Below are 13,204 nucleotides of genomic sequence, written 5' to 3' on the forward strand. Positions count from 1 at the left end.
TAATATTTGGATCCCTGTAGCTCTGGTGCAGTCATATATTTCCAGACCAGAGTAGCTGCTGTAACATTCTGGTTAATACAATAAAAATATTTACAAATATTCTGAAAAGTATACATTCTCAGCCTAGTTAGGTCTCCAGTACTTCAAAAATTAAAAAACATTAATTTTGTACGCTTTAATTCCGACATTCCCTTTCGTTCTTCAACCACTATTACGACCAGTTCGAAAAAAAATTCCCATGCCGACGAATGGTCGGCGTTGTGCAGGTACTGATCTCCTGATTCAATGCTCTCGGCCAGGAGTGCAATATCTGATTGGGGACAAATCATATGATGCGTCCGTGATTACAGTTTCTTCTTCTCAAGAAACTCTTCTGCGAATGCCGAAAATGGAAAATTTAATCTTCTCATTGGTCGTTAGGCACAAAGGAATTTGAGAGTTTGAGTGACCATAGAGTGATTTCAATACGTGGGAAATCGCATAGGCTAGGATTCAAATGTAAAGCACCTTCAATATTTCCATTTGTTTACAATTACAATCAGTGAAACAAACTTCAAGAGAGATAGTAATTTTTTTTTTTTTTTTTTATTTCGCATGCTGACCAATAGTCGGCGTTGCGCAGCTACCGATCTCCTGATTCAATGCCTTCGGCCGGGAGTGCACAGCGTGGTTGGGGGCAAATCATCCGATTCCTCCCGTGTTTTCCCCCCCAGATTTCTCCAGGTATCCATTTAGAGTAGGGTCGACTCTAGATGAGCTTAAAGAGTCACACTAGGACTAGAACCCCTGTTCTCAGGATTTCGAGTCCAGTGTGCTAGCGACTCGGCTACGACGATTCAAAGATAGTAAAACTTTATTGGTAATGGAGAAGCTAACAACATCCAAATACACATTAACCATTAACCACATTAACCATTAACCATCAACCACATTAACCATTAACCCCATTAACCATTAACCACATTAACCATTAACCAATAACCATATTAAGCATTCACCATATTAACTATTAACCACATTAACCATATTAACCATTAACCACATTAACCATTAACCACGTTAACCATTAACCACATTAAGTATTAACCACATTAACCATTAACCATTAACCACATTAACCATTAACCATTAACCACGTTAACCATTAACCACATTAACCATTAACCAAATTAGCCATTAACCATTAACCACATTAACCATTAACCACATTAACCATTAACCACATTAACCATTAACCACATTAACCATTAACCATTTTAACCATTATGTGGTTACCTGGTCACTAAAACATAAGAGAAAATGAAGAAGCTGACATTGCCAGTAGAAAAACACTAGAATCAAGGGCACCAATAATAGAAACAACAAAAATAATTGGCACAATCGAAAATATAACAAGAAAAACTAAAACAGGCAGGCTAAATAAATGGAGGGACAAAAATGGAACATGGGGAGCAAAAATAAAAAAAATATTCAATTTGAAAGAGAACTATATGAAAAGCTTACTAAAGAAGAAAGCAGTATTATTTTTAGACTGAAATCCCAGACATATAAAGCCAAGTTCTTAAGTGAAAGTGAAAATTGTCTTAATTATGGCAAGGCTGAAATTATATATCATATATTAATTGGAAATCAAAGTCACACAACAGAAAGAAACCAAATAATAGAATTCATAGAGAAAATTAAGAAATCACTCAGTGCAACTGCGTTACAAGGTGACACAGAAAATGGCCAGTTGGCAGTTGAGGCGGTTATGCTGACAATAAAATTTTTCTAAGGTCACCAGACAAGAGAGGGCGGCTAATCACCCATCATAATCATGAACATCTTCAATTTGACGAATAGTTAAACAGTAGTCTAATTTATTAAAATTATCGGCGGTGATGATAGTTCCATCCTGGTTGATATTAGAAGCTCTAATGCATAGGGATAAATAATGACGAACAGTTAAACAGTAGTCTAAATTATTAAGATTATCGGCGGTGATGATAGTTCCATTCTGGTTGATATTAGAAGCTCTAATGCATAGGGATAAATAATGACCAACATTTAAACAGTAGTCTTAATTATAAAATTATCGGCGGTGATGATAAATCCATCCTGGTTGATATTAGAAGCTCTAGTGCAAGGGGATAAATAATTAGGGATAGTATTGAGGGATAAATGTCTTTCCTACTCCTTTTCTTCAGTTTCTTATAACAAGAATTTGTTATCATAATTTTTATTGCTCTATAATCCCTAGCACCATGGAAATACAAATTTTAAATTCCAATCTAAAGATATTCATGCCAGGCACGTACGCCGGAATTTGTTTTTTTTGGGGGGCCAAATCCTTCAAACCCATTATTCTGTGAGAAAAATCAGAAAATTATGGGAAAATGAAAAAAATCGTGAGATTTCGGGGGGGGGGCGGGTCCGGCGCCCCCCCCCCTGAGTACGTCCCTGATTCATGCTAAATGAGCCGAAAACATCACAAAATCTATTTCTGTGCTCCATTACTAGACTGACATATCGTCTTAACTTTTCAACTCCAGCAAAACATTCAACCCTCACCAGCCATCTCTCATCAAACCCATACTCTCTTTACACTTCCTTTCACAACTCGCTTAATTCTTGACATTCACATTTATATGGCACATACTCTTATTCATACATCTACCCAAGGGGTAAAAGTAAGAAACATACTGCCGTGTAAAATTTCTTAAATGATTTTCATCCTTTCTTAAATTCACCTTCAAAAAATACCCGTTCACCCCTTGTTTCCTTTATTACGAGCAACAATCTAAATATATGCAGGGAATAAAGAATACTTCTTTCGTAGTGCCAAACTTGTATCTCTTAATCACACGATATATTTATTATAATTTTTTTAAACTATATGAGTTTGATGGAATATTCATGAAAGTATCAAAAGGTTCGTGGTAACGAACTGTAAGTAAGGAGCGACCCGGCTAAATAGTTATCGAAACTGTAAAAAACGGAATTTTCAACCAATAGATATATCAAAAGAATCAAATTTTTATGCTAATTTCTAATATATAAGTTTCATCAAGTTTATTCTTACCCATCTAAAGTTACGCGCCTGAGAAAATTTGCCTTATTTTCGAAAAAAAAGAGAAACACTCTCTATACGTCATAGAACCTAACTGAAAATCACATCACCAGATTCAGCGTAACATGGAAACTTCCTATAGAGTTTTCAAGCTCCTATCTGCAAAATGTGGATGTTGTATTTTTTGCCAGAAGGAAGATTACGGATCCGTGTTTATTTCTTTTTTTCCCCAGGGGTGATCGTATCGAACCACTGGTCCTAGAATATCGCAGGAGGCCTCATCCGAACAGACATTAAAAGTTCTAGTGCCATTTTTAAGTGACCGAAAAAATGGAGGGCAACTAGGCCCCCTCCCACGCTCATTTTTTCCCAATGTCACCCCATCAAAATTTTGATATAGCCATTTTGTTCAGCATGGTCGAAAAATACAATAATTATGTCTTTTAAGATGATTTAATCCGACACTGTCTCCGGGGGAAGGACTGCAAGTTATGAACTGTCCCCAATGTTTACATATAGTATTGGTTATTGGGAAGTATACACAAGTTCTCAAGGGGGATTTTTTCTGGTAGTTAGGGGGGGGGCTTGGGGGTTACGTGAGAGGATCTTTCCATGGAGGAAGTTTTCATGGGAGAAGGGACAGTGCTATGAAGGGGGCGTCGGATTTCCCAGCATTATTTAAAAAAACGATCAGAAATTAAATAATACAAAAAACAATTTTTTTAGCTGAAAGTAAGAAGCAACATCAAAACTTAAAACGAACAGAAACTAATACGTATATGATTGGGTTCGCCCCCTATTCAATGCCTTGGTCTTTACGCTAAAGTTTTTTGTAATTTCATCAGAGCCATTTCTTCTAATAAACGGCCTTTGTGATTAAGGGGTTATTCTGCAATAGTTGGAACAAAATTTTAACTTTGGCGTAAAGACTGAGGTACTGGCTAGGAGGTGAACTCCCTAATAAACGTAATAAAAATATACGAATATAGAAGTTCGGTACGTAAGTTGATTCGTAAGTTACGTCAGAACAAAATTTCGAGAAAGCCGTTTAGCCAAAAAAAGTAAAATTAATATGCAAATTCCGTTTTAATTATTCATGTACGGTGAGCCAAAATCAAAGCAACATTAATTCAAAAACGTTCAGAAATTAAATAACGAAAACAATGTTTTTTTTTTAAACTGAAAGTAAGGAGCGACATTAAAACTTAAAACGAACAGAAATTGTTCCGTATATGAAAGGGGCTGTCCCTCCTCAACGCCTCGCTCCTTATGGCTAAAGTTTGACTCTTTCTCACAACTTTATTTTTTAAAACCATAAAAAACTTTAGCGTAAAGAGCAAGGCGCTGAGGAGGGGACACCCCCTTTCATATACGGAACAATTTCTGTTCGTTTTAAGTTTTACTGTCGCTCCTTACTTACAGTTAAAAAAAACTTGTTTTTTTTTATTTAATCACCCAAAAAAGCGAAGACTTACAAAAGCTATTCTTCTTCATTTTTATTAATTTGTTTTCAAGTACTTACAAAACAAATTGTTTCCCTTATTCAGGTGGAATCTACAGCAGTTAAATAATGACAAAAATACGAACCTTGACGGAGCCATACACCATGAGACCAGAGAAGATACAGGATATCACCATTCCAATAAAACAGACAATGAAGAGTATCTTGTAAACTAAAAAATTAATTTGGTTTATAAAATACTGATCTTCAGCATCCAGCGAAATATATAATAATAAAAGGAGATTCCTAACATATTTTATGCGTACAAACACATAATAGACTATGTACATAGATATATAAAGATACTGATAAAATAAAGAAGATTGCTTGATATTATAAGGATGAGAATCAATCCAAAATTCTCTGGTGACTAGCCAGAGCTACAAACCATGGACCAACAGACACGCTTGGCGATTCTATTACCAGGTTTCCCCCTGGGGGCCAGCCTAGTAAAGAGTAAACCCTTGCCCATAATAGCAACAAATTTAAAAACGCGACTAAAAAGCAGTGAAGGAGGGAGAACCGCTATTTGAATCTGATTCAGATATTGTAATTATTACTATTGCTCATAATGACAAAAACCAGTTGCTAAAACAAATTTGTGAGAGTTTCTAAAAATTGCTTGAAGCACCACAAAATGGTGTCGGATAGAAACTAAAATTACATCATTGGAGTCATAATAGCTGAAAACCTCATTTAAGAGATTTGCAGTTCCCCATCTTGAGCAACAAAGAGAATAACTGTTTCACACGGGACACAGTAACGTGTCTCTTCTCTTTTCTTTACCTTTTTATTGTCGCCTCTACTGGGGCGCTGAAACATCATAGAGATGTTCATGGGCTCATTGCAAAGAAAATTTCTATATCTACGTGCTTTTTTTATGTAACAAAATATAACATTAAAAACAAAAACATATTTATAGAAAATCTGCATCTTCATATACAAAATAATATAACACACGCATGTTTTGACAAGAAACGATATAACGCATGTATCTTCTGAAATGTTACTTCTCTGTGGTATGATTTCGTATTTGACTCCATTTATAATAATAATAAAACACTGGATCCGTATGGCCTTTACTATAGACAACGCTACAGCGTTGCCTCTGACTCCCTGCGATTCGTTTATCACTAGATTCAGCACAGAAAAAGCCGAAGGTTTTCTTGCATATATATATATATATATATATATATATATATATATATATATATATATATATATATATATATATATATATATATATATATATATATATATATATATATATATATATATATATATATATATATATATATATATATATATATATATATATATATATATATATATATATATATATATATATATATATATATATATATATATATATATATATATATATAAAAAAAAAAAAAAAAAAAAAAAAAAAAAAAAAAAAAAAATATATATATATATATATATATATATATATATATATATATATATATATATATATATATATATATATATATATATATATAAATAAATATATATATACATATATATATATATATATATATATATATATATATATATATATATATATAGACCCCGACGCCGCGCTGGTAGATCGACCGAACACCACCGACGAGAAGCACGGTCAACCGACGTCAAAGTCTTGTAAACTCACTGGCGCGCCGCATGCATGCTACCTCTGGCATAGGTGGTGGCGTTCGGTTGTTTAAATTATTTTTACGGCAGTTCTTTATAGCTTTAATCGCAAAGTCGGAGCTTTTCCTTCTCGTGTGGTTTAGTATTTCGATTTTCCTGATTAGAAATCAAGCAGAGCTTTCACTATCCCCGAATTTTCGGGTATTTCCCCAAAAATGTATGCATCACCCCGAAAAAAAATTTGGTTCCCCGAATCCTCGAAAATCACGCAATCACGGTGCCTCCCTAGCGATTTATCACCATTGACTTTCCCTGCCAAATATTACTTTGCATACCATAATTCTTCACTGCTCTCTTGTTCATTAATTTTCGTCTCTTTTGTTACTTTGCATAAAAACCAGACAGACGCAATATGCTATTGCAAATATTGCAATATACACAGTTCTTCATATGTTGATAAAAAAAAGTATCGTCATTATGAAATGAGTTTAAATCATTTCGAGTGTAGTTACCCAATCGCTATTTCTTACATCATTCGTATTCAAGAATTTTATTTTCAAGTTGAATATAATTAAAGAATGTATTCACTACTATACAGCTTCAGCCTTGTGTTTGATTTTGAAATTGACAGCCTACAGATTGTTTCTAAAGCTGAATTGTAAGTTTGCAGATTTTTTTTTTTGCTGTTTTTAGATAAGATTTTCTTAATGTTTAATACTCAATTATTGAACACCTGATTGAAAATACAATCTTCTTTCTGGAACATTTTTACCCCCCCAAAAAAAAACAACAGCCTTCGGTTGAGACAAAATTTAGCTATAGACTAAGCTATGTACAAGGTTGGGAAATTAAAGATTGAGCCGGAAGTTACCCCAAAAATACGATTCATAAATAAATTGTAAATTATTGCCTATAGGGGAGTGGGATAGGGGGCTATCATTTTTAAATGATAATAAGTAATTTTTTTTATTGAAAGCAGGGATGCCAAAAAGATAATTATTTTTTTCATTTAAAGTGGAGACAGAAGAAAATGATATTAAATTCCCTGGGAAACCATTGAAATATTTCGATAGACCCAGGGCCCCCCATTAGGACTTGTTCATTGTCTTGAGTATTTTGCGATTTCTCATAGGCTACTGGCCTTATTTGGCTTTTGTGTGTGCTCCCTTTTAATTCGATTCTTTGGATCTTATGGAATGCCATGGCGAATCTATCACTCATTTTTCCAATAATTTGAGGTATATCCGAATAATTTCGACAATTTTGTTGTTGTCTTTGTACCCCTTTACTCATACCCTCAATTTTTTATTCAAGGAACACTAAGCTGTTTAACGTTATTTTGCGTGTTTGTTTGAACGATATAGTAACCTTGTTAATTATTCAGTAAATTATTTTTCTAATGAAAGCTGAGATGGTATCTTATCAAGGTGGTATCCAGAGGGGGGAGGGGTAGGGAGGTATTATATTTAAATGATAATAGCTCGGAATTTTATTTATTGAAAGCAGGGATCCCAAAAAGTTCATTTTTTTTTAAGCAGAGACGGCATCCTATTAAGGTGGTATCCAGGGGGGGGGGGTGTAGAGCTATAATTTGGTTAGGATTAGATCTCGATTTTTTTTAAAGCCGGGGTGACAATAAGTTAATTATTTTTTTTTTATTGGGAGCAGAGATAAGGTATTATCAAGAGGTAACCCAGAAGGTGGGCAGCTGGCGTTCTTATGCTTATGTAATGTTGCCTTGATTTTTTTTTATTGAAATCAGGGATGCCAGAAGGTTGAAAAGTTGACAAAATTGACAAGATTTTCGTGAGTTATGCTTGATACAGCACTTGCATGGTTTTATCGTCCAAAGGGAAAGGGACATATGCGTCCAATCCGTTTTATTTTTCCTATTGATGAAACGGGTTTACTTTGAAAACATTCATTCATATGTACCAGGCATATTCACACTAAAACCAATTGGTGTAACGAAAGCGATATCGACATCCCCACCTAACGTTGCGCTCGAATAACAATGGCGCCCTTGGTCCAGTGCTCAAGTTACATTAAAAGACCAGGTCATAATAAAAGCTTTCAATTTGGGAGGTTCAAGGAGGAGTCTTTGACACTCTTATGACCTCAGGGTACTAGATGTTGCAACGTTCTTCCGTATCTACAGTGGTTTAGAAAATTCTATCACCCCATAAATGATTACCAAAAATATGCACAAATGTAACGTTTGGAATATTATAACACTATTTTCAAAGCTTTGAAGAGAAGCAAAAATGTCTAAATACCCCTAACTACGCTTGAAAGCTATTTTAAAAAGAAACTCTTCGGAGGTTTCCATGGAAATGACCATAGCAGAAGCTTTGAGCCTGGGTGGGGATCAAAGAGGAGTCTGAGTATTTTGACCACAGGTGACTTATTGTTGCGATTTTCTTAAATTTGGTAATTCTTGTGAGGATTTGGAAATCAAAGCTTAAACTCATTTTTTACCTAAGAAAATAGCTGGCACTTCATTTTTCTTCATAGCCAATAAACTATTAAGTGTTTTTTGTGTCATTGTAATTGAAGTACTCTCATGTGAAGTGTTCATCATGTATTTTTCAATTTGATAAATTTACTCCTTTTAGATACAGTTTATAATTTGACTGATATTAGGTATTTATCAGTCTATAATTTGGAATGAATCCCCAAAAGAAAAAATGAATGATATCCAAAAGAGCAGCCAAAAGCGATAAAAAAGCAGCAGTTTAGCCTTAGCATACATGACATATATTCTATACAGAAGCCAAAAAAAACTTTAAAATGCATTTTTTTTAAATTGTAATTAAAAACCAGCTTTTAATACAAGAAGGTTCTTAGGAATCCAAAAGAGCAAAAAAAAAAAACAATCAATACCAAAGTCGCCCTTTTCAAATGTTTTAAATGTGACAAAACGATATAGGCAAAGGGCATTTTGAAAGAATTAAGCTAAGTTCAAAGTTATATTCAAAGTTTTTACCCAGATAACTGACGAATTTTGTGATACGGTATTTAAAATCTTGTATGTAGTTATGCTTAACGAAAAAAAATAATAATTTTTATAATTATTTATGTTAAGAATATTTAGCTAATGGATACTTCAACCACTCGTATTATGCAAAAGTTCTGAAACGTCAAATTCGTTTTTTATCTATTATATTTCTACCTCTATTAATAAGTAACGAAGAAGACCTGTTTCCAGCCAGCAACTTGTGAATTTTTGAATTCATGAATAGGCTTGAATCTGCTGTAAATTGAAGCTGTGATTTGAGAAAGACTGATGAAAACATCAATGTTTGCGGTCAACATTGATGGCGCCGGTGGCGCGCCGCCGACATCTTACCGGCTGCGCGCCACCGGCGTCTTACCGGTGGCGCGCCGCCGGCGTCTTACCGGCGGCGCGGCGTGCTGTTTTATGCCCCGCCGCCACCGGTCTTCCCTCATCGGCGCGGCGCCGGGGTCTATATATATATATATATATATATATATATATATATATATATATATATATATATATATATATATATATATATATGACACATGTTGTGGCAATGATTTGCCAATTTTAACAGTTTCAGTGCTTAGGACATTCATGTAAAAGGATTCATAAATAAATCTTCGAAGAAAGGAAAAAAGGTGTTCTCAGGGTATTGCAATTTATATAAACAATAAACAGCTTGCATAGCTTAGAGCCCTTGCCCAAAGGACTGTGGGGGTCATGTTATCCCGGAGGCATATTTATTGGACCTTCCAACGGTTTTGAATAAAATACCTTTCTCAAATTTTGATCAAATGTCTTTTTTTTTAGTAAGGAACACAAATATTTACGCAAATATGTAACTCCTCCCCTCCTCCCGACTGCCTCGCGTAGAAGGGGAGGTTGTAGAAATTTATGAGAGGGATCGTTAAACTGGGTAATATTCAGTACAAGAACAAGATACTATATTGACGAATTCAGAACGGAAAGACCGACATAATTTGATTTTAACCGGAAGAACAAAGTGGATGGAATCGTACAAAAATCTTCAACAGTGATTGATTGAGAATAATTGATAGACAAAGATTGATTACCGGAGATTGATTGAGAACGTTCGATGTCTAGTATTCCGGTGTCTAACTCAATTTCCAAGCTCTAATAGATGTAATCGATATAAAGACAATTCGTTTAATTTCAGCTTAGTACTATCTCTTCATCGCTATTTAGTCCTTTTGAGTTTATGAGAGAAGACAACGTTATGAGAGAAGGCACGTTCAATAGATACTTTATTTTCATCTGAAGAAATTTAAGCTCCACTTTTTGACCGTTTTATACAGAGTATGGTTACTATATTCAAAGGAAGGCTGCTTCTTCTTGCAGTAAAGTAACTGATGTTTATAAAACCTTTCTGCAAAATGTTCCATCCAAGCAATCGCTGCTTTCGATTCAAATGACAATGCTCACAAACAAATGAAGCAACCATTTAAAAAGGATTCAAAGGTTAAGTTAACCAAGCATCGACTTCAGTTAGTCAATGAAGTTAGTAAAAAGCAAAGACAATCCAAGCGATCCATCATAATAAACAGAAAACTATCGATTTCATTGTCGAGCAGCTGAGCTCTACTGGATAGGAGGTCGAGCATGTACTCATCGAAACTGACGCAATACCGCAAAAAAACTGATATCACCAGCGGGAAGGCGTCATAACATCCAACCGTCAGAACATCCAACGTCATAACATCCACAAAATCCGTCATAACATCGTCAAAAAAATCTGTCAGAACCACCAATCGTCGCAACATCCAAAATTTTAAAACTTTAGTTTTTGGGGGTTTAGGGGGAAAAGGTGCCTAGGTTAGGTTAAGTATTTAATATATGCTATGCTTTACCCCCACCCCCCTGATGTGCAAATATATAGCCGAAATTTGTTTCTAAACTATTATATATTTATTACTATTATATAAGGTTATGAATTTTTTTGGATGTTGTGACGGTTGGTTGTCCTGACGGTTGGATGTTATGACGTTTGATGCTTGTGACGGTCGTTCGAAATGGTAGCAACCCATCACCGGCAATATTTCTGACTCTACCGACACCGATGCACATCTGCTTCCTCTTGTGATGTAAAATATGACATCTGCATCCCATGCGACATATTTTTAAACGGGCATTATCTGCAAGAATTCCCATTTTGATACATTTACTTAACTTGGAACAAAACTGGGACTCAAGAGAGCTAAACATATTTTCTTCGTCCGTGCCATTTCTGGGTGAGAAATAGCCTAATATTTTTTGTATCAAAATTTGACATATATTCCTTGTTAAAAAAAGGAAGAGGCTTTCTGTAATGTCAAAGAGCTATTTGTTGTTAAGCTTTGAGTCAGCATCAATTGTTTCGAGACAAAAAAAAACTTCCACCGAACCTACTAAGCAAAAAAAGAGCCTGAATAAATTATGTCTCCTCATGGTTAGCATTAGCTGAGCATGATCAATAATTTGTTCATCCAGGGACACCCTTTTTTGAGAATTGTCAATCCAAATTTCAAGGGTCTTATTTTTAGGCTACACAGTGACGAGAACATGCAGACAATTTGTATGCAATGGATTTGAATTCAAAATAAATGTTATATTCAATTATTTGATAAGATCTAAAATTAAGAAAGGGAAAGAAACAACACTAGACCCCATAGCTCAAACCAGTAGTGCTTATCTCCATGTGCTGCTATCTACTTCTCCATTCATAAATTAATATGTGACGCACCTTGAAGCGACCCGACAATGAAGTGACCTTGAATAGCTCGAAGTGACCCGACCTTGAAGACTTTCATTTTTCTTTCTATTGTTGGTTGTTAGTAACATTGGCTTGCAATAAATTTTAAACCTCCATTTACTCCTTCTTGATGTTTTATTAAATTATAAAACATCAAGGAATATTAATATCTAAAATAAATGCAAAACTATATATTATGGATAGTTAAAGTGACTTTCTTCTGGCATATACTAATAGTATCTAGTAGTCTTTGAGCTACAGAATATAGAAACAATCTATCGTTGCTTCCTTAGACGCCACTAAGTGTGGGAGGAGCCGAGGCTAAGAAAGTGAGTAACAGCCTTTTTCAAAACGGATGGACGTGGAAAACATTTTAGCAGCACATACATCAAAATCGACGCATACTATCTAGTATAAGCATTACAACTCGGTGCTGAGTGTGGTAAATGAGTTTTTTAAATATGGTGGCTCTGAGGTTAGAAATAAATCACTGAAGATTATGCATATGATTTTTGAAAAAGGGGAAGTGCCTAGCGATTTTAAGACAACCCTAATTAAATCCCTGTATAAGACGGGTAATGAGAGTGAGTGTGGTAATTATTGAGGCATTAGACTGGTTTCTCTAGAAGGAAATTACTTAGTATAATCATACTTTATACACCTTAGAGTTGCTGTAGAAAATGTTTTAAGAGAAGAACAGTGCGGTTTTAGGTAACAAATTACTTAGTATAATCATACTTTAGGATCATACTGTAGAAGCAAAATACTTAGTATAATCATACTTTATACACCTTAGAGTTGCTGTAGAAAACGTTTTAAGAGAAGAACAGTGCGGTTTTAGGTAAGTTAGAGGATGTGTCGACCAAGTTTGTATTCTTAGGCTTTTGTCTTCACTTTCAGTCGACATAATTGCTAAACTATTTCATCCATCCTGATTCATGGTCCATCTTAGATAGTTTTTTGTTAGTTTTAGCCTGGAAAATGATCCTTCTCCAGAAGCAACGCTTACTCGAAACATTTCGGAGAGCAATAAGTTTTGAAATGCCGTTGCTCTATCATTATCCAAAAAATTGAATATTTTAATCGGGTTTTAACCTCTCGGACTGGACTCGATAATAACCTCTTCGCCCACTTGTTCTCCATCGACTATCATTACCTCAAATATCGATAATAAAAGAACATAAGGTAAAATGATAAAACTAGTGTTTTTGGATTGGGGATTATATTTAAACCCCAGAGAAACAGAGAATTTACTTGTTAAAAATCTTT

The 13,204-nt window shown here is 34.6% G+C and overlaps 1 protein-coding gene across 2 annotated transcripts in view; it reads right to left on the bottom strand.

The window, feature by feature from the left end:
• LOC148939851 (uncharacterized) overlaps nt 1–13,204 on the bottom strand; it is a 112,963-nt gene that overhangs the window by 78,846 nt on the left and 20,913 nt on the right. For both annotated transcript variants that reach the window (XM_089105761.1, XM_089105762.1), the window contains exon 4: nt 4,637–4,722. In XM_089105761.1, the coding sequence (XP_088961887.1) occupies nt 4,637–4,722 (86 nt within the window). The remainder of the gene's footprint in view (nt 1–4,636; nt 4,723–13,204) is intronic.

The sequence above is a fragment of the Artemia sp. Qi Xiang Cuo genome, chromosome 20, assembly GCF_049724085.1.
Source record: "Artemia sp. Qi Xiang Cuo chromosome 20, ASM4972408v1, whole genome shotgun sequence".
Lineage (NCBI taxonomy): Eukaryota > Metazoa > Arthropoda > Branchiopoda > Anostraca > Artemiidae > Artemia > Artemia sp. Qi Xiang Cuo.